Consider the following 17,645-nt stretch of genomic DNA (forward strand, 5'->3'; position numbering starts at 1 on the left):
TGCTCAGAAATCATTGTTTGTCCTGAGGGTGGTGTTCACTCTCAAAATAGAAGATTTGGAGTAAACAGACTCTGGAACTTTCCTTCCAACATGGAAATCATTACATGCTCCCTCCGGGCATGCTTGCTAGGTGATGCCCCTCCCCCCGCCCCCCCAAAAAGAATTTCAACTTCTGTTCCACCAAAATTCCCTTCGCTGGCACTGCGTGGCCGGGTGGGGGGGTCTCTGCACTCTTTCAGGACAGGGACAACAGCAGTAAAGCACCCCTCCAGGTGACAGGGGAGATTATTAAAAATGGATGACACTGGACCAGGAGAGGGAATGTGGGACCAGACGGCTCATGCCCTTAACATCTGGTGACCACATCTGTTCACGTCGATATTCACCATGTTCCCCTCTCAGCGGGCAACCATAGCAATCCAAGGTGTGGTTCCAGGCCTTCCTGAGAGAGGCCCACGTCATGGTGTGTTAGCAGCACTGAAACGACAGCCGTCTCCACACACCCTCGCCTGGGAGGTGTCAGGACACACCACACACCTACAAGCCTGGTGTGGCATGGTGTGGGTATGTGTGTGCGTGTGTGTGTATGATATGTGTGCACAGCATGTGTTGTGTGTGTTGTCGTGAGTGTGTTTACTGCCTGGGGCGGGTTGGGAATCCACAACCCTCACTCGTGGGAGCCGACAGATCCACAGGTCTCTTTATTGGGTGGCTTTCAGCAGCAATGGAAGAAGTTTCCCCAAAACAGCCAGGGGTTCTTTAAGGAGCCCACAGACAGTCCTCTCATCCCCCCCAGGCCCTCTGGCCCATGAGGTGCCCCCTCGGTCCTTCCATTCGCCCATCCCCAGGAACCAGAACCCCTCTAAACGAATTCTCAAGGAGCCTGGGGGCCAGGCTTTCCCATTTTCTCCCCACCCCCCTCCACCCACGCAGCTGAGGTCACCCTGCCCAGCCTCTTTTGCAATTTTCCCAAGTCTGTGCACCCGGGGAGTGGAGAGAAACCAGAGGGAAGTGGCCTCTCCCCAAAGCCTTAGCCGGCTGGCGTGGTTGAAACTGTTGCTCCAAGAAGAGAAGAGAAGCCCAGGTCCTGAGTGAGTCCCCGCAGGCCCAGGAGCCGGCACAGCTGTAAGTGAGCTGAACCCCTGTCCCACAACTACATAGGGTTTGTGGGAGGGGTGGGGGGGGGGGAAGTGGGAACGGGGGATGTGAGCTTGAGCCTTAGAATGTAGCAGCTGCAGCCTTTAAAACCCCTTGCTGCAGAAACTCTCTGGGCACACTGGCAAGAGAGGACTTCCTCACTGGCCCGGGAAGCTGGGGCCCCCACTGGGGGAGCCTTAAGGGCCGCGGTCCGGTCCCAGGCAGGCGTGACTCCAGCTAGCTCAGTCAGAGGAGGGTACTGCACTGAACCCACAGGGCCTGTCAGAAACCAAAGCCCTCCCGGAGGACTGAGTACTGCGGCCATATGGACAGGGGCATGGGGCTGGAGGGACCAAAGGGCCTCATCAGGGAAAGATGTTCACTTCCTGGAGCAGAAAACGACCCCTCCCCTCGTTCTAAAGCATAACTATGTTTCCTGGCAAAGAGCTGCAGCGCTGGGAGAGCCCATGAACAGGGTTGGCCAGATCTCGGCTCTAGTCTCGGCCTGCCTGCCACTAACTCGTTTTTTATGCCTCGGGAATTCACTCAGCTCTAATGATGTTTGGTAAAGCGCATAATTGCTAGTCATTCAGTATTAATAGAAATCATTTCTTGGGGTTCACTGAAGAAACCTCCAGCACAAAAGTCCCATGGAGATAGTAACATATGTCGATTCAGGCCCACATTGCGTTGGCACATAGTGGGCAGCCAGGACATGTGCTGGATGGATGGATGGATGAATGGATGGTGGATGGTTAGCGGCTGATGGGGGTGCAGGGAGGTGGGGGGATGGCTACCTGCATAGATGAGGGATGGCTAGTGGTGGGTAGATGGGTGGTTGATGGATGAATGATGGACAGATGCATTAGTGGATGTGGATGATGATGATGAAGATAGATAGATAGATAGATAGATAGATAGATAGATAGATAGATAGATAGATAGACGGGTACAGAAGGAAGGAAAGAAGGGTGGGTAGATGGGTGGCAGATGGATGGATGACTCGTTACAGAGCCAGGCTCTTTGTGGGGAGAAGGGGACTGAGCATTGGAGGTACTCTCCTGGCACGATGCACTTGGGGAATAAGGAGTGATACCCTCAAAGAAAAAGAGTTAGAAGGCTGGGCCTCCCGAAAGCAGGGCTGTGGGTGCCCTTCCCAGGGGAAGCAGGTCTAGACCTGCCAAATTTGGGCAGGGAAGGCAGAACTGAGAGCGATCTGGACAGGCAACAAAGCCTCGTTTGTGCTCTCTTAACAGCCTGCCCCGTGTTCCGCCCAACTCTGCAGGGTGAACCACTTTGCTGCTTCCCAGTGTATGCAGTGAGGAGAGGCAGAGGAGGTGGGGGGGAGGGAGGGGAGGAGCCCAGGACAGAATTCCCAGGTGCTCCCTCCTGCTCACCGTCTCCCTGCCAGCCTTCACAGCACCTCATGTGCCTGGGCCCAGCTGGGGCCAGCCGGGGCAGGACCGAAGGGACAGAGGCGTAAAGGAGGGGGCTGAGTTCTTGCAGGCTCACGGGCTGGTAACTTACGTGATAAGGTCAGGGCCACACTGTCGTCTTGGCGGGAGGGCAGGGCCTTGGCTCCCCGCTTGGAGGTGCATCGGGGAAGCAGGAGAGACCAGAGAGCAATGGACATGGCTCTCTCCTGGGTGAGGGTCTGGGCTGCTGAAGGCAGGTCCTGTGCCCCACGCCTGCCTTTCACGGTCACTTCACAGTGGAGATGACTCAGCCGGCCTCGAAGGGGGTGATCAGCTGTGAAGCAAGTGAGTCAGCCGCGGGGGTGGGAAGGCCACCAGCCAGGCAGAGCAGGAGGAAACAGGAAGGGACCCGCAGCCACAGGGGCAGCCTGCAATCTGCATGTGGCTCCCAGGGGAGCAGGCCAGCCAGCCTGGGCGCCATGCCACCCCCCTCACACACCCCCACCCCCACCCCCACCCCCGCACCGCGTCAGTGCTGGCCGCTATCTGGAGGCTGAAGATCCTGAACTCAAGGACAGGGCTATTTTTAAACAGCAGCCTCCACATTTGTCTGCCCTGGGGCATTTGTGGGGGCTGTGCAGGGGCAGAATACTTGGGGGAGGGGGTCAGGGAGGGGGGAGGGAGTCGAGGGGAGATTCACATGACTGAGACTAGTTATGGGGATCAGGAGACTTTCTTATGTGGACCCCTAGCAGCAGGGCAGAGCTGGGAGGGGCATCTGGTTCTGTTTTCCAGAAGTGGTAGCCAAGGAGTGGGAGACTGGATTCAGTCACCTTCTAGAACCTTCCAGGAGGTACCACCACTCTGGCAGCTGGAAATCAGCCTTGGCAGTAGTGCCTTTACAGCTTCTGACCGCCACGCCCGCCTCCCTGTCCCATTGTGTTGCACTTATCGGGATCTTTCCCAGTTTGGGGGGGGGGGGGGGGTGCGCCTGTGGTGTTACAAGACTGTGGCACAGGCTGCCTGTAGAGCAAAGCGCAGACATGAATGAGGTCCGTTTCACCCAGGAGTGGAACAGACTCGCCAAAGTTCAGAAACACCCAAGGTCAGTGGTGGCACAAACCTGTAATCCCAGCCGCTGAGGGGGCAGAGGTCGGGAGGATCCAGGTTAGCAGGCTCGAACTCACGTCAGGGGTGAAGGCTTACCTTCTGCAGATACCTATTTCTTTGACCATAAAATAGACATCCTACTAGTGGCACGCCTAAGTGTGCTTCATGTGTGATGAATTACCTAATGTTTCTCGAGCCCTCCGCTAGCGCTAGTAAGATGTCCACCCACCATGTCTTAGGTGCTGAGTGTGTCCTAGCGACGTACTCATTCACTTCCCTCCCGGCTGCTTGTGTGTGGTTCGTCGGCCTATTCCAGAGCTCTGGGCACAGCACTAGGCGAGTCAGAATTCGCTTATCATCCAGGGAGGGGCCCACGGTCACGTTCCAGCCTGGGCACGGAGCCGCGAGGGGAGTCTGCATTCCCGGTCTGCGCTGTCCGCAGTCCCGTTCCCTCTCACAGTGGCTGCTTGCCTCTACCTCCCCCAGATCCCAGGGCTTCGCCGAGGTCACCAAACCTGGGTCCCGCGTGTGCCCCCAGATTCTGCACGGTTTCCAACTCCGCTAAGCAGGAGGCAACAGAACCCAGCAGCGCCTTCCCGGACCTTCCATTCGTCCCTGGCCTATCTGTTTCCACACGGTGGCCCTGGGTGAGTCTCACGCAACTCACGTCTGTGCCTTGGTTGTGTTCATTTTCACGGGGCTGTGGCCAGGACCACGAGCTGTAGGGAGCACCCAGCGCAGCTCTAAGGAGCTCACTGACCAACAGTGCTCCCCAGTGCTGGTCCCTTCCCCACCTCTTCCTGCCTGCCTGTAGTTCTGGCTCTAAGGCATTGTATAGGGGTTTGGGATGGGGGTTGTTTGTTTCAATTCAACATAAGTACAATACATCTTGGACAGGTTTGTAAAACAAAGATAGCACACTCCAGGAAACAGCTGCCCCGTGTGCCCAGTCGTCTTCCCAAATCGTCACTGGTGTTTAGAGACCCGCCTTCCAGGGGCAGCTTACCCTGTGGGTGGCAGTGTGGCTGTGATAGGCCAGCCCCAGGTCCTACCTTCAGTGTCCTTCCTCTACCTAGGTGGAGGTCTGGAAGGGTCTTCTAATGAGTGAATGAATGGTGTAGGGTATCCACAGCCCTTCTGCATCTTGCATCCTCTCTAATCTTCTTCCTTCCTCATTCTGCTCTGAAGCAAAGCAAAACCACCTTCTCCATTCTTCATTCCGAGTTTGCTTACTTCGTTCCCTCCTTAAGACACCTCACCCCCAAACACCTGTCTCATTTCTTCAGCCTCTAACCACCACCTCCTGGGTGGTGGACACGGCCTCTGGTGCCCTCAGCCCCTGTGCCTTCTGCCCCGATCTCCCCACAGTGGACTCCTGTTCAGCTCAGCCCGTGCTGCTTCTTGTGTCTGATACCAGGACGTGAGAACACGGGAACTGCGTGTAGCAATGCACTATCCAAGGTCCTCACTGGAATCCAGTCATCTCCGAACTCGGGCTTTCTGTATTTCGACACAAGTTGCTGGGGGCGGGGGTGTGGCTCAGTGGTAGTGTGCTTGCCTGGCATTCCCCAGGCCCTGGGTTCCAACCCCAGCACTGCCAAAAAAGAGGGAAAAAATAGTTTTCAGGAGTTCAACTGTTTTTGTCTAAGACCAGGACTTGAGCTCGGTATCTGATGCTTTTGCTCACCAGCTGGAGCTCTACCACCTGAGCCACACTTCCAACCCCACATGGGTCCAATTTCAGTATCAGTTCATATTTCACTACTTGGGATGATAGTGTACATATATAGTTTAACATCTTCTGTTAGGACTACATTTTAAAATTTTTTTTGTCTTGGGATTTGAACTCTAGCCGGACACTGTCCCTAAGCTTTTGTGCTCAAGGCTAGTGCTCAACCACTTGAGCCACAGCTCCACTTACAGCTGTTTTGATGGTTCATTGGAAATGAGTCTCATAGACTTTCCTTCCCAGGCTGGCTTTGAACCACTGTCCTCCGATCTCAGCCTGAGTAGCTCGGATGACAGGCATGAGTTGTGGGTGCCCAGCTAGGACTCCGTTTGAACGGCTGCTTCATTCATTATGTGTCAGGACTTAGCCACCCCCCCCCACACTTTTTTTTTTTCACTGTTGCATGTTTACAAGCAATACTGTAAAGAATGTTCTTGAATAAGACTCTTTGTTCTTGATTAGCATTATTTTCTTAGAACAAATTCCTAGAAGTAGAAGTCAGGAAGGTTTTTAAGATTCTCAGCACTGCTGTCAGGTAGCTTTCTAGAAATACAGACCCAGCCCCCCCTCCCCCCAGCCCTGCAGCAGGGGAGAGGCTTTCTCTTCTGTAGCAGTAGCCTGGGGGAGGGCCTCCCGGCCCTCAAACAGCCTCCAGGCTGTCCTGACAACAGGACCCTGGTCCTGCCCCTTCCTGCATTGCCCTCCGCCCCTGGCTCCAGGCTGGCCTGCCTGCCAGGCCTCTGCTCCCTCCATCCTGCCTTCTGGGTGCTGCAGGCTGTGTCCCAGAGCCAGGCTCAGAGCAGAGGGTGAGTGATTCCCCCGTCCTGTGGGGGTCCCAGCTCTTGCTGAGAAAAGCTCCACCTGGGCCCTGGGCCTCAGGCCGAGACTGCGCATGGAGAAAGGCCAGCCTCGGTGACAGTGGCCAGCGTGGTGATGACCTCTGTTTCTCTACAGGCTCCGAAGCCCCCTCTTCATGAATCCCCTGAAGAAGGTGGACTTGAAACTCATTATTGTTGGAGCACTTGGGTAAGTCGAGCTCAGCTCGGGTGTGGGGCTAGAAGCTGCCTCTCACTCACCACCACCACCCCCGCCATTCTGAGACAGGGACTTAACAGAAGTACATCCCCCGGGACCCCCCCTCCGCCTCTACCCTGCTAAGAAGCTGCATCCCCCACCAACAAGCCGGTCCCAGCTTGGCAGTCTCTTGCTGTGTGAGCCATTTCTCCCTGGCGCCCTCCTAACCACCATACCTAGGAAGGCACTAAGCACTAAGTGTGGCTCTGCAATAGTCAGCCATCCCCAAACTCCTCTGCTCACGCTGATTGGTTTCTTCTTCCAGAAACCATCTCCGAGATCCTTGCTTCTCCATGTGTGGCCCCACTGAGGCTAGAAAGTCAGAATGCCAAAGATAGCCAGTGGTTCCAAGGTCCCATTGCAAACCGAGTATGGAACAGGTGTGTGTGTGTGTGTGTGTGTGTGTGTGTGTGTGTGTGTGTGTGTGTGTGTCAGGGGTGCTCACCTCCTGGCTGGGGTTTTTCCTCAGGGTGGGGAAGACCTCCCTCCTTCACCAATATGTGCACAAGATGTTTTACGAAGAATACCAGACCACACTGGGCGCCAGCATCCTCTCCAAGACCATCACACTGAACGACACCACCTTGAAGCTGCAGGTGAGCCAGTCTTCTCCAACCCAGACACACCTAAGCACGGCCCACTCCCCCTGGACAGCCCACCGTGCATAGCAAAATGCCCCAGCATCTAGACGGGTCTAGAGCAGAAATCAGTGAACGTCAACTCATGTGCCAAACCAGGTCCTTGGGACAGAGCCACACTCATTGGCTTACTTTCTGTCTTTTGGCAAAAGTAGGACCTATGTAGTCGAAAGTGTTTATTATCTGGTTCTTTGCAGAGAAAGAAATGTGTTCATGTCTGATCTAGAAGGAAGATGACTCATGTTGGAGTTAGGGGAATTAGACTCTGGTCCCTGGAAGACTTGGCAGCCGTTTTGGGCAAATCACTCCCAAAGCCCAAGCTTCCAGCTTGTCCTACAACCCACCCACCCACCCCACCCCCGTCCAATAACTCCAAAGAAAAGCGAGAGAGTTCAGAAGTGAAGGCACAGCTGGGCGCCGGTGGCTCACGCCTATAATCCTAGCTACTCAGAAGGCTGAGATCTGAGGATCGCAGTTCGAAGCCAGCCCAGACAGAAAAGTCCACAAGACTCTTTCTTATCTCCACTGAACTACTCAGAAAAGGCTAGAAATCACGCTGTGCCTCAAGTGGTAGAACCCTAGTCTTGAGGGGAAAAAAACAACTCAAGGATAGCACTCAGGCCCTGAGTTCAAGTGCCAGGACTGAAACAACAACAACGACAAATGTGAAGGCACTTGCAAGGTGCTACTGGGGAGATGTTATAATGCTCGTGGGTGGAGAGGACTCACCCCTCTGGACCAGGTCTTTCTCCACCCACAGAAGGGAGATTCGGTAGCATGCGACCTTCCCTGACCTCCCTCCAGCCAGTCCCTCACAGCTCCGAGGGCCGACTGTTCTTCCCCCTCCAGATCTGGGACACAGGCGGTCAGGAGCGGTTCCGTTCCATGGTGTCCACATTCTACAAAGGCTCTGATGGCTGCATCCTGGCGTTTGACGTCACCGACCTGGAGTCCTTCCAAGCCCTGGATGTCTGGCGGGGTGATGTTCTGGCCAAGATCATCCCCACCGAGCTGTCTTACCCCATGGTGGTGCTGGGGAACAAAATCGATCTGGCAGACCGGAAGGTACTGTTCATTTATTCATTCAACACACTTTAGACCATCACCCACGAGGTGTCTGGTGCTGTGTTTGTTTCCATATAAACAGAACTGAATCTGACATCGTCTTTACTTCAGGAATTCTAGTCTAGCCGGGTACCAGTGGCTCACGCCTGTAATCCTAACTACTCAGCAGGCTGAGATCTGAGGATTGTAGTTCAAAGCCAGCTCAGGCAGGAACATCTTTGAGACCCTTACCTCCAATTAACTACCAAAAAGCCAGATGTGGAGGTATGGTTCAAATGGTAGAGTGCTAGCCTTTAGGGAAAACATTCAGGGACAGTATCCAGACCATAATAAGCCCTAGGACTGGCACACACACAAAAAAAAGAATTCCAGTCTAATAGTGAATAAAGAGCCTACAATATGATAAAAAGTGATGGTAGAGATGTACACTGGAATTTAGGGACAGACAAAGGGCTATATGCCCAAATCAACAACGTAGGACTGCCTAAGAGAAGTGAGTTCCAGGCTGAAGCAAAGCCCGGCATGGGCTGAGAACTGAAAGTCTCCGGGAAGGGCTATTAAGGGGCCGGAGTGGGGAGGGGAGGGCAGGAGTCAGAAATCGGTATTCATTGGTGGCACAGTGTGTGTGCAGTCAAGAAGGGATCTGCAGTCAGGAATTCTCAGGCCCCTATGTTTTCTGAGAAGGTAACGGCCTTTCACTAGCTTACACCTGTCAGGGTCGTGGGTGAACCACGGCCACGGCGCGCTGGCCTCCTGCATGACCACAGCGTTGACCTAGACCTTGAGTGGAGAGCTCTTTCCATCCTTGCCTGCTACTGAGAAAGGAGGTGAAGAGGCCAAACACAGCCTCAGCGCCCCCCAAAAGAACTGCTGGAACCAAGCTCTCGCTTGCATTTTCACACACGCAGAAGTAACAAGAACCAGACCGTAGTGGTTGAATTCTGGTTTTATGATGGTTCAGATGGAGAAAAGTGACAGGAGAACTGAGCGGTGATGTCGGGAAGTAGGTTGATGCCCTGGGGGGGGAGGGGGAGGGGTGCTCCCAGGCAGACCCCTACAGAGAGGAAAGGTCCTGGGTGGAGGAAGGCACCTTTGGTTTGGAGACGCCTCTGGAGAGGATCAGCAGGCTTTGGAAATGTGAGAGAGGTCCATGGGGGGAAACCCCAGCTAGACCACTTCAGCTGCAGATGGGGGGGTGGGGAGTGGGGGCGGAAGGGCTGGGAACTGTCGATTCTCAACGTAGCCATCTCCAGGATCAAATAATAACCAAAGTGCCAAGTTCATTCAAACACAAGCTGGCTCCCTTTCTCCCCCACCCCCACCCCCACCCAGAGACCAGTGGCACACTAGTCTTCCTTCTCCCTCCCCACCCCCTCACCTGAGCCAGGAACTCTGGGGGGTCAGGTCCTGTCAGAGCAGAGCCGGCAGAAGGGGAAGTGGGCAGGCCGGCGGGATGGCTCTTCATCAGCGGGCATTGTCCTAAAGCAGCGCTGTGTTCTCTGGGCGTGGCAGGTGCGGCCAGCCCTTCTATGGCCATTCCTATGGGTCCTTAATGAGAGCCCATCACCCTGTCCCTTCCAAGGTCTTGTGTTTTCCTCATCTCAATTTAGTAACCCCAGCCTGGCTGCCCCTCTGTGGAACCCCACAGCTCCCCCCCCACCCCGACAAGGAGCTAATGCATCCCCGGGTGCAGGTCAGGCGCTGACTGCCATGTCACCAGGCTCTGGGGCCAAATGTTAATGACCCTCCGGTCATCTGGTTTACTAGAAGTGAGACGTGCTTTTCCTGACCCCCTCCCAACGTTCTCCAAAGAGGTCCTTTCTAAGCCCCCCTCTTCCTGCCCGTGCTGTGGGCTCCGTGTCATCTACACTCTCAGTCATGAGCCATTGGAAAATGTGCCTGGGCCCAAGGCCATCTGTCCCCCAACCCGCGTTACATCTGACGTCTGTTAACCTACAGCGCCACCGCGCCTATGTCCACTTCAGCAACTGTGCTGCAGGCTGAGAGGGGCAGGAAGCTGGGGGGCTTCGGGGCTGAGAGTGGGGCTTTCCCCCTCGGTGACCCAAGTAGAAGGTTGTTGAAGGACTGCGGTGAAGCTAGGCCAGCTACCCCTTGGGCGGAACAGGTAGAGCTTATGAAAGACAGGGGCAGGAGTTGAAGGATGACACAAGCGATCCGCGGACGTGAACTTGAGGCGGAACCTGTGTGGTGTGTTCTTCTAAAATAGCCCTGGGTGAGCTTTAGGATTTACAGAGGTTCCCACCTGGCCCTGGGAAGAAGAGGCGGAATTGGGAGTGATGTGGCCGGAAGCTCGGAGGCCGCTGGGGGTGGTGGTGGCTGGGGGGTGGGGGGTGGAAGTGTTCACTGAGGAAGGCTACCTGGCTGGTACCTGGCTGGCCCTCCCCTCCCCCCGCCGGTGGCGGGTGGGTATGGAGATCCCCCTCACGGGAGGCGGAAGAGGAAGAACCACAGTCCCAGGAAATGCCAGAGGAGTGGTTAGGAGAAGGTTCTGGAGAGTGAGGGCAGAGGGGGGTTTGTCAATAAGATGGGCACAGAAGAAGGATTGTAGAGGGAGTTGGCTGGCAGAAGCCACACAGACAGGAAGCTGTGCTGAACACTAAGGGAATGAGCTCAGGGAAGTGGAGAGGAGGAAGTGGGGAGGGGGGAGAGAGAGGGACTTGGGAGACCCAGGATGACACCGCCAAGAGCAGCGCAGCGGGAAGCACCTGCTCCTGGGGTGAGGAAAGGGAAGGGAGCTGAGCTCTTGCAGGCAGGAGTTCACCTGCACAGAGCCCGGGAGCTGAGCGCCATCTTTCAGCCCCTCCAGCTAAGCTGGGTCCCCACCCCCGTTCCACCATGCTTGTCCTGGGCACACACCAGTCTTCCTCTAAGGGTTGGAGACCACACACGGATTTCCTGAGATTACTTTGGGGTGAAAGGAAAGGATGGAATTGTTTGCCTCCTTTTCATTAGCCCTAAGGGACAGGCTGAAAATGACAGCAGCTTTTCCTACTCATTTCCTACTTACTTGCTGTGTGTGCCAGCACTAGGGCTTGAACTCAGGGCCTGGACACTGAACCGTAGCTTTTTTTTTTTGCTAGAGGCCGGGGTTCCACCACTTAAGACCCAGCTCCATTTCCGGCTTTTTGCTGGCTAATTGGAGATAAGAGGCGTATGGTCTTTTCTGCACGCGGTTGCTTTTGAACTGTGATCCTCAGATCTCAACCTCCTGAGAAGCCAGGCGATTACAGACGCTGAGCCACCAGCACCCAATGAAAAGAAGTATTTAAAAACACATTTGTAGATTTGGGAAGATGAGAAAGTTCTGGAGTTGAGCATTGCTGATAGCTGCAATTTACTTAATGCCCCTGAAATAAGTATATGCTGAAAAATCATTGAAATGCTAAATTATATATGATGCATATTTTTACCACAATTCACATACATAATGATTTGAAGAAATTGCTGATAATTGTTAAAGGAATTCTTCCTACTTACACAGAAGGGAATAGTGGAAAATATCAGTGTATTAGTGAGAACAGTTCTGCTAGTAAGTATGTTACGTGGCATTTATTCTCAAAGATGTAAATTCCCTCTCTGCTTAAGGAGGTGATTTCCAATTTGCCTCCAATAAGTGGTGACAGATCATAGAATATCCTGTTATTCTTAGTAATTCTCTCTCTCTCTCTCTCTCTCTCTCTCTCTCTGTCTCTCTCTCATTCTGTGTTGATCCTAAGGCTTAAAACTCAAGACCTTGCATTCTTGATTAGCTTTTTTGCTCAAGGCTATCTGATACTCTACCACTTGAGCCACATCTCCAGCGCCAGCTTTTTGCTGATTAATTGGAAATAAGAGTCTAAGAGACTTTCCTGAATAGCTTCACGTGACCCTCAGATGTAGGCTTTCTGACTAGCTAGGATTACAGGTATAAGGCACCAGCACTCAGCTCTTAGTAATTCTTAGTACTTGATTGCTGTTTTTTTTTTTTTTTTTTTTGCCAGTCCTGGGCCTTGGACTCAGGGCCTGAGCACTGTCCCTGGCTTCTTCCCCGCTCAAGGCTAGCACTCCGCCACTTGAGCCACAGCGCCGCTTCTGGCCGTTTTCTGTATATGTGGTGCTGGGGAATCGAACCTAGGGCCTCGTGTATCCGAGGCAGGCACTCTTGCCACTAGGCTATATCCCCAGCTCCATTGATTGCTGTTTTTAGTGATGATTTAACTACTAAGTATTAAACACCCTAATTTTAATCAGTCATTTTTAATGTATTTTGGTAGAAAAGCAACACAAAATAATGTGAACTAGCCTAACTTTCTCACACATTTGGTCTCCAATGAATGTGAAAAAAAAAAACAAACTAAACTAAAAATGTTCATAGCTCATTGTTACCCCCAAAGGAAAATTCATGAAAGCTACAACTTGTAAATTTTTCATGGGTCCCCCATTCCCCCAATGCTACATCCTGAGTTTATTGCCGGAGCCTAAGTTATAAATAACTTTTGCGCTTCATAAATAAAAGATAAGGGGATTCTAAGAGTCATAAAACCGGAGGCTGCACCGGTGAAAAGTGAAGAGCTGTTTCCAGTGGCTTCTTCCCAAGCCTGGAGGGAGGGGTGGGCGGGGAAAACGGCGGAGGAATTATCTGCCGCCTGATCTCAACGGGGGCCTGGGAGCGCCGATCCAGCCATTTCCTAAGACCAAACAGAGGAAGGGCAGAGCCTGGCGGGGCCACCACTGCATCCTAGCTGGGAACCCTGGAGGCCCTTCACCTCTGGGGGAGAGAGAGGGTCCCAGAGATCACGGGACACCGCTGCAGGCAGGTCTCCCAGCACCTCATACCTGGAAAGACAAGGAATCCGCTGCTTCCGGGAGAAGCACTCACTCCACTTCAGTGTTTACGGTGACTCCTGAACTCCCATGAATGAGCCTGCTTAAATGCACAGCACCTGGGGAGGGGGGCGGGCCGGTCGAGGCTCAACTGAAACAAGGAAGGAGCAAACACAAACAAAAAGGAAGTGGTGCTGTGGCTTCAGTGCTAGAGCGAGCGCTAGCCTTGAGCTGAAGAGCTCAGGGACAGCGCCCAGGCCCGGCGGAGTTCAAGCCCCACGACTGACAAAAGACAAAACAAATAAACAAGGAAGGAGATGTTAAAAATTAAAAAAAAAAAACACATCTAAGTCGAGACTTTGTCCTCCAATACTTTGAAAGATCCTTTGAGCACCTCAGGGGCTATCCAAATATAAGGTGTGTTCATTTCTAATGATAATCTGTTACTGGGGGCGGGGAACAAATTCCCCCCTCCCGTCCCTTACCCACAAGTTACATGGCGTGCCTTGGGGACAATTTTTTTTTTTTTTTGATCTGTGAGTTGCTCTCTCTCTAGCGCACTGAGGGCTGGCAGAGGCCCAGACAGAGGCCTGGGGACTCCCCCTTGGGTGCTCACGTCCGCAGCACCTGCCAGACCGACCAGGTGGAGCCCAGAAGAGCACAGGCCGTGTAGCGAGCCCCAGTCCTCAGCCCATCTGAGGCTCCGAGCCCCACGATGCCAGGCCTATGGTGGTGGATGCCCCCGAGGGTCGCAAAAGGAACTGACCGGGCACAGTCCGGGGACAGCGACACCCTCTGCTGTGCCTCAGATCTGAGTCTGCTGGGCCAGCGCGGGGAGGAGTCCCTTCCTGGCTAGTGTCCGGTATGGCCCCCTCCCTTTGAAAGGCAAGAAGAATGTTCTAGGTCAGGCCTTAGGAGGACAGCAAGTGCAGTGAGTTCTCATCCTTCCAGACTGGTGTTGGAATCCCGCGAGGGCCCGGATGATCTGGGCTTTCATGCTTCCGCCCCATGGCGGAAAGGGGACAGGCAGTGAGAGAGAGAGAAACGGGCACGCTGGGGGTCAGCCTCACTTGATGACAGCCATCGTCCGAGTGGCAGTCCAATCCCCAGAGCAAGCGGAAGGTGAAAGTCCCCCGAACAGTTTAACCCCACTTGGCCCCGAGGCCCCGATCTCCTGGCGGTGGGGGTCTGGCTTCCACTTGTGTCTGGAGGGGACAATTCTCACGGGAAGTGCAGTCATGACCATGGGAGCCCTGATCCCTTCTGCGCCCCCCCCCCCCGCCCCCAGGTGCCTCAGGAGCTGGCCCAGGGCTGGTGTGGAGAGAACGACATGCCCTACTTCGAAGTCAGCGCCAAGAACGACATCAACGTGGTGCAGGCCTTCGAGGTGCTGGCCGGCCGGGCTCTGGCGAGGGTGAGTGGCCCTGGAGTTACAGTCCCGGGAGGGCGCGGAACAGAACCGGGGGGGGGGGGTGGATAGTGGTGGCAGGGACAGGAGTGGCAGAAGGGGACAGAACTCGTTGCAAGGGGGCTCAAAGCTCTGGCACCACAGACCCAGAGGCAGGAAGCGTTCAGGATAAATAGCAGGTGGTTCCCTATCTGCTAGCGGCCTTTAAAGGGAGCATCTGAAACCTTCAGACCTGAGCCCCACCCTGAAGCCGAGGGCAGGGCAGAAGCCCCACAGGGCCAAGCCTTTGTCCAGGGGAAGAAATCCTCCACTACAGAATGAAGGAAGGGGCTCTGGATAGGAGGGCGCCAGCAGAGCAGCCTGGGCGTGTGTGTGTGTGTGTGTGTGTGTGTGTGTGTGTGTGTGTGAGAGAGAGAGAGAGAGAGAGAGGGAGAGGGGGGTGGGGGGAGACAGAAAGGCCAAGAAGAGAGAGAGAGAGAGCCTGCAGGGGTGGGACCTGCACTCAGGAAGGACAGAGGGTCCACAGGGCTCTTTCCGGTTTCCAGAGAGTCACCCAGGCACAGGGGAGGTTGAGGGGGCTGGGGTGCATGCAGGGAGAGCTCCCCAGAAGAAACCAAGAGTGAGCCATCACCCTCTCTGTCTGCATCAAAATGTCGCCTCAGTTCCCCCTTCAGGTGAATACAAAGCATAAGACCTGGCTGGAGGCTGGGAGGCCAGGCCTCCAAATCCAGCCATGGAACTACACTCTGAGCTTCTGGGAAGAGGGGAGGAACAGAGGAAAACAAGGAGGGGCAGAAGGCAGAGGCTTCCCCTCTGGGCCTCAGTTTCTCAATAGTACCATCAGAAATGAAAGAAAACGACAAGCCTGTCCCAAGCCATTACACAGAGAAAAGGGCTGAGCTCCGTGGCTGCTACCTGTAATGCCAGCTACTTGGTGAGGCTAGGAGAACTGAGGAAGCTGGCCACGGGTTAGAGAGACCTCCGCTCAACAAAGGAAGCTGGACTTGGTGGTGCATGTTTGTAGTCCCAGCTACTCGGGGAGGTGAAGGGAGGGGGGTTGTGGTCTGAGGCGAGTCTGAAGCAAAACAGGAGAACCTGCCTGAAAAGGGGGGGGGGGGGAGTGTTGGAACTGGAGCTGAAGTAGTAGCACCTGCCTAGCAAGTGTGAGACCCTGAGTTTTAATGCCAGGAGGAGGAGGAAGAGGGGGGAGGGGGAGGGGAGGGGGAGGGGGGAGGGGGAGGGGGCAGGGGAGGGGGAGGAGGATGGGGAGGAGGAGGAGGAGGAGGAGGAGGATTGTGCTCTTTGGTCTCAGCCCCGATCACTGACTCTTCCTTCCTTCCTTCCCTCAGTACCAAGGCATCCTAGAGAACAACCTTATGGACTCCATCAAGCTCTCGCCAGGCCAGCCAAGGAGCAGGTGTTGCTGATGTCCAGACTGGGCTCAGGATGCCCAGAGCCTGCTCATCCCAGGCTCGAACCCCCTACTCCGCTGCCTGCCCGTGTCCAGCTCGCGAGCAAGAGGCTCTGCAGCCAGAGCTCTTGCCCATTGCTGAAGCCAGCATCAGAGCAGCCCCTGCCTGGAATGACAGCAGAGCGGCCAAGGCTGGACCCTCCAGAGCCTAGATGAAGCCTAGAATGTTCCAGGGAAACCAGGGCCCTGGGGAAGTCCCAGGAGACGTGATGGCCCCCGCTGTCCGCTGATGACCTCTCAAGCTCACTCCTGCTCCCGACGCTCATCCCTGCAGACGAGCCTCCTCCACCTCCCACCGTGCGGCCCCCGACTCCACAAGCACAGCTCTGGACAGCAGCCAGGCCAAGGAGCAAGGGTGTGGGGTGTCCGCCGGGGCCTGAGCCGGCCTCCCCTCCTGGCAGAGGCCTGGGACGCCCCTCTGCTCCCAAGGACCAGCTGCCTGCGCTCTCCTTCCCCCTCACTGGAGCCACCACAGCTCACGAGGGCCCCAAGAGGGCTTACGTGTTAAATGGGGGTGCCCCGTGTTCTGCCCATATCAGAGTAATGTTTGGGGGCCCAGTAGCTGCGTTGACATCTCAGTTGCTGTTGTTGGTGTGCATGTGTTTCCTCCTTCAACAAGCATCTTGAGGTGAGGGCCTGTGACAAACAGGACAGGAACCCCAGCCTCCCGGAGGGGGAGAGAGAGAGGCCACAAGCCACTGCACAGGAGCAGGAGCAGGTAAATCACACACACACACACACACACACACACACACACACACACAATGAAAATGGGACCCCCCCCCCCCCCAGACAGGCTGGGATGATGCTATGTTACACAAAGAAGTCCAGAAGGGCTGCCCACAAGGAGCTGACATTTGACCTTGAGAGAAGCTGCCTTCTGAGAGCTGGAGGAGGGGCGTTTCAGGGGAGGCACAGTGAAAGGACATTCGTTTTCCAAGCGGCTATCTCAGAGAAGAGGCCAGGGACCGGGTTCCCCCAGGGCGCCTTTGTGCCCTGCTGGCCACTAGAGGGCAGCAGTGCTCCTCGCTTCCAGGCGGAGCAGCCCAGGCTGCACAGGAAATTCTGTCCAGGCCAGTGATCAAAGAAAGCTCAATTCCATGCCTTAAAAAAAAAAAAGGCAAAATAAATACATAAATGAACTTACAAAACCACAACAACCTGCAACCGACTTGAATCAGAATGGAGAAAATTACTAGAAGAAGGAGCCAGGCGAGCTCATGGAGTCTCTGTCCCTGAAGATCCCGAGGCCATCCCCTCCTCTGGTGGCTTGAGCTAGCACAGCGAGGGTGGCCCGGCCTGCCGGAGGTGGACGGGGTGAGCGTTCAGGGCCTCCAGTGGCCAGGTTCCTGCCCACCACAGACATGGCTCCCGCCCTCCCTTCTGGCGTTCCGGGCACAGCTGGAGGTGCCAGCCTATGACAAGATGTCAGATGACGCCAAGGATTTGCTCACTGGAGTCACGGGCGAGGGGGCTTCAGGAGCCCCTTCTCCCTGCCCTTCCCACCTAGCTCAGGAGAGTGGGCCCGCGGCCACCCTGATCTGTGTCCCTCCTTGGCGAGGGGTGGCGTGTTTGCTTCCACACTGGCTTCCTGGCAGCCGGTGGGAGTGTGGAAGGACTGTCCCGTGGGGACGTGCCCGTCAGCTGGGGCACTTCTGGGGGCAGGTGGGCCACTTCTAAATGTGCACAACGAATAAACGCGTCCTTTGTTTTTCCCCTTGGTGGGGTAGGCAGCATCCCCCTGGGTCGCTGATTTTGCTTTCTTCCGTTTCTG

The 17,645-nt window shown here is 55.1% G+C and overlaps 1 protein-coding gene across 3 annotated transcripts; it reads left to right on the top strand.

Annotated features, from left to right (window-relative positions):
• The first annotated feature begins 994 nt into the window (after positions 1-994).
• On the top strand, positions 995-16,578 carry Rab7b (RAB7B, member RAS oncogene family). 3 transcript variants are annotated; one of them, XM_048357647.1, is made up of 7 exons: positions 995-1,125; positions 4,149-4,309; positions 6,346-6,417; positions 6,935-7,061; positions 7,953-8,168; positions 14,281-14,406; positions 15,750-16,578. In XM_048357647.1, exons 3-7 carry the CDS (start codon positions 6,365-6,367, stop codon positions 15,825-15,827), a joined length of 600 nt encoding a protein of 199 aa, XP_048213604.1. In that variant the 5' UTR covers positions 995-1,125; positions 4,149-4,309; positions 6,346-6,364; the 3' UTR covers positions 15,828-16,578. The 3 variants fall into 3 exon arrangements, with proteins under 3 accessions (XP_048213604.1, XP_048213602.1, XP_048213603.1); XM_048357645.1 differs by lacking the exon at positions 4,149-4,309; XM_048357646.1 differs by lacking the exons at positions 995-1,125; positions 4,149-4,309 and adding an exon at positions 6,125-6,197.
• The last annotated feature ends 1,067 nt before the right edge of the window (positions 16,579-17,645 follow it).

This window comes from Perognathus longimembris, chromosome 11, assembly GCF_023159225.1.
Source record: "Perognathus longimembris pacificus isolate PPM17 chromosome 11, ASM2315922v1, whole genome shotgun sequence".
Taxonomy (NCBI): Eukaryota; Metazoa; Chordata; class Mammalia; order Rodentia; family Heteromyidae; genus Perognathus; species Perognathus longimembris.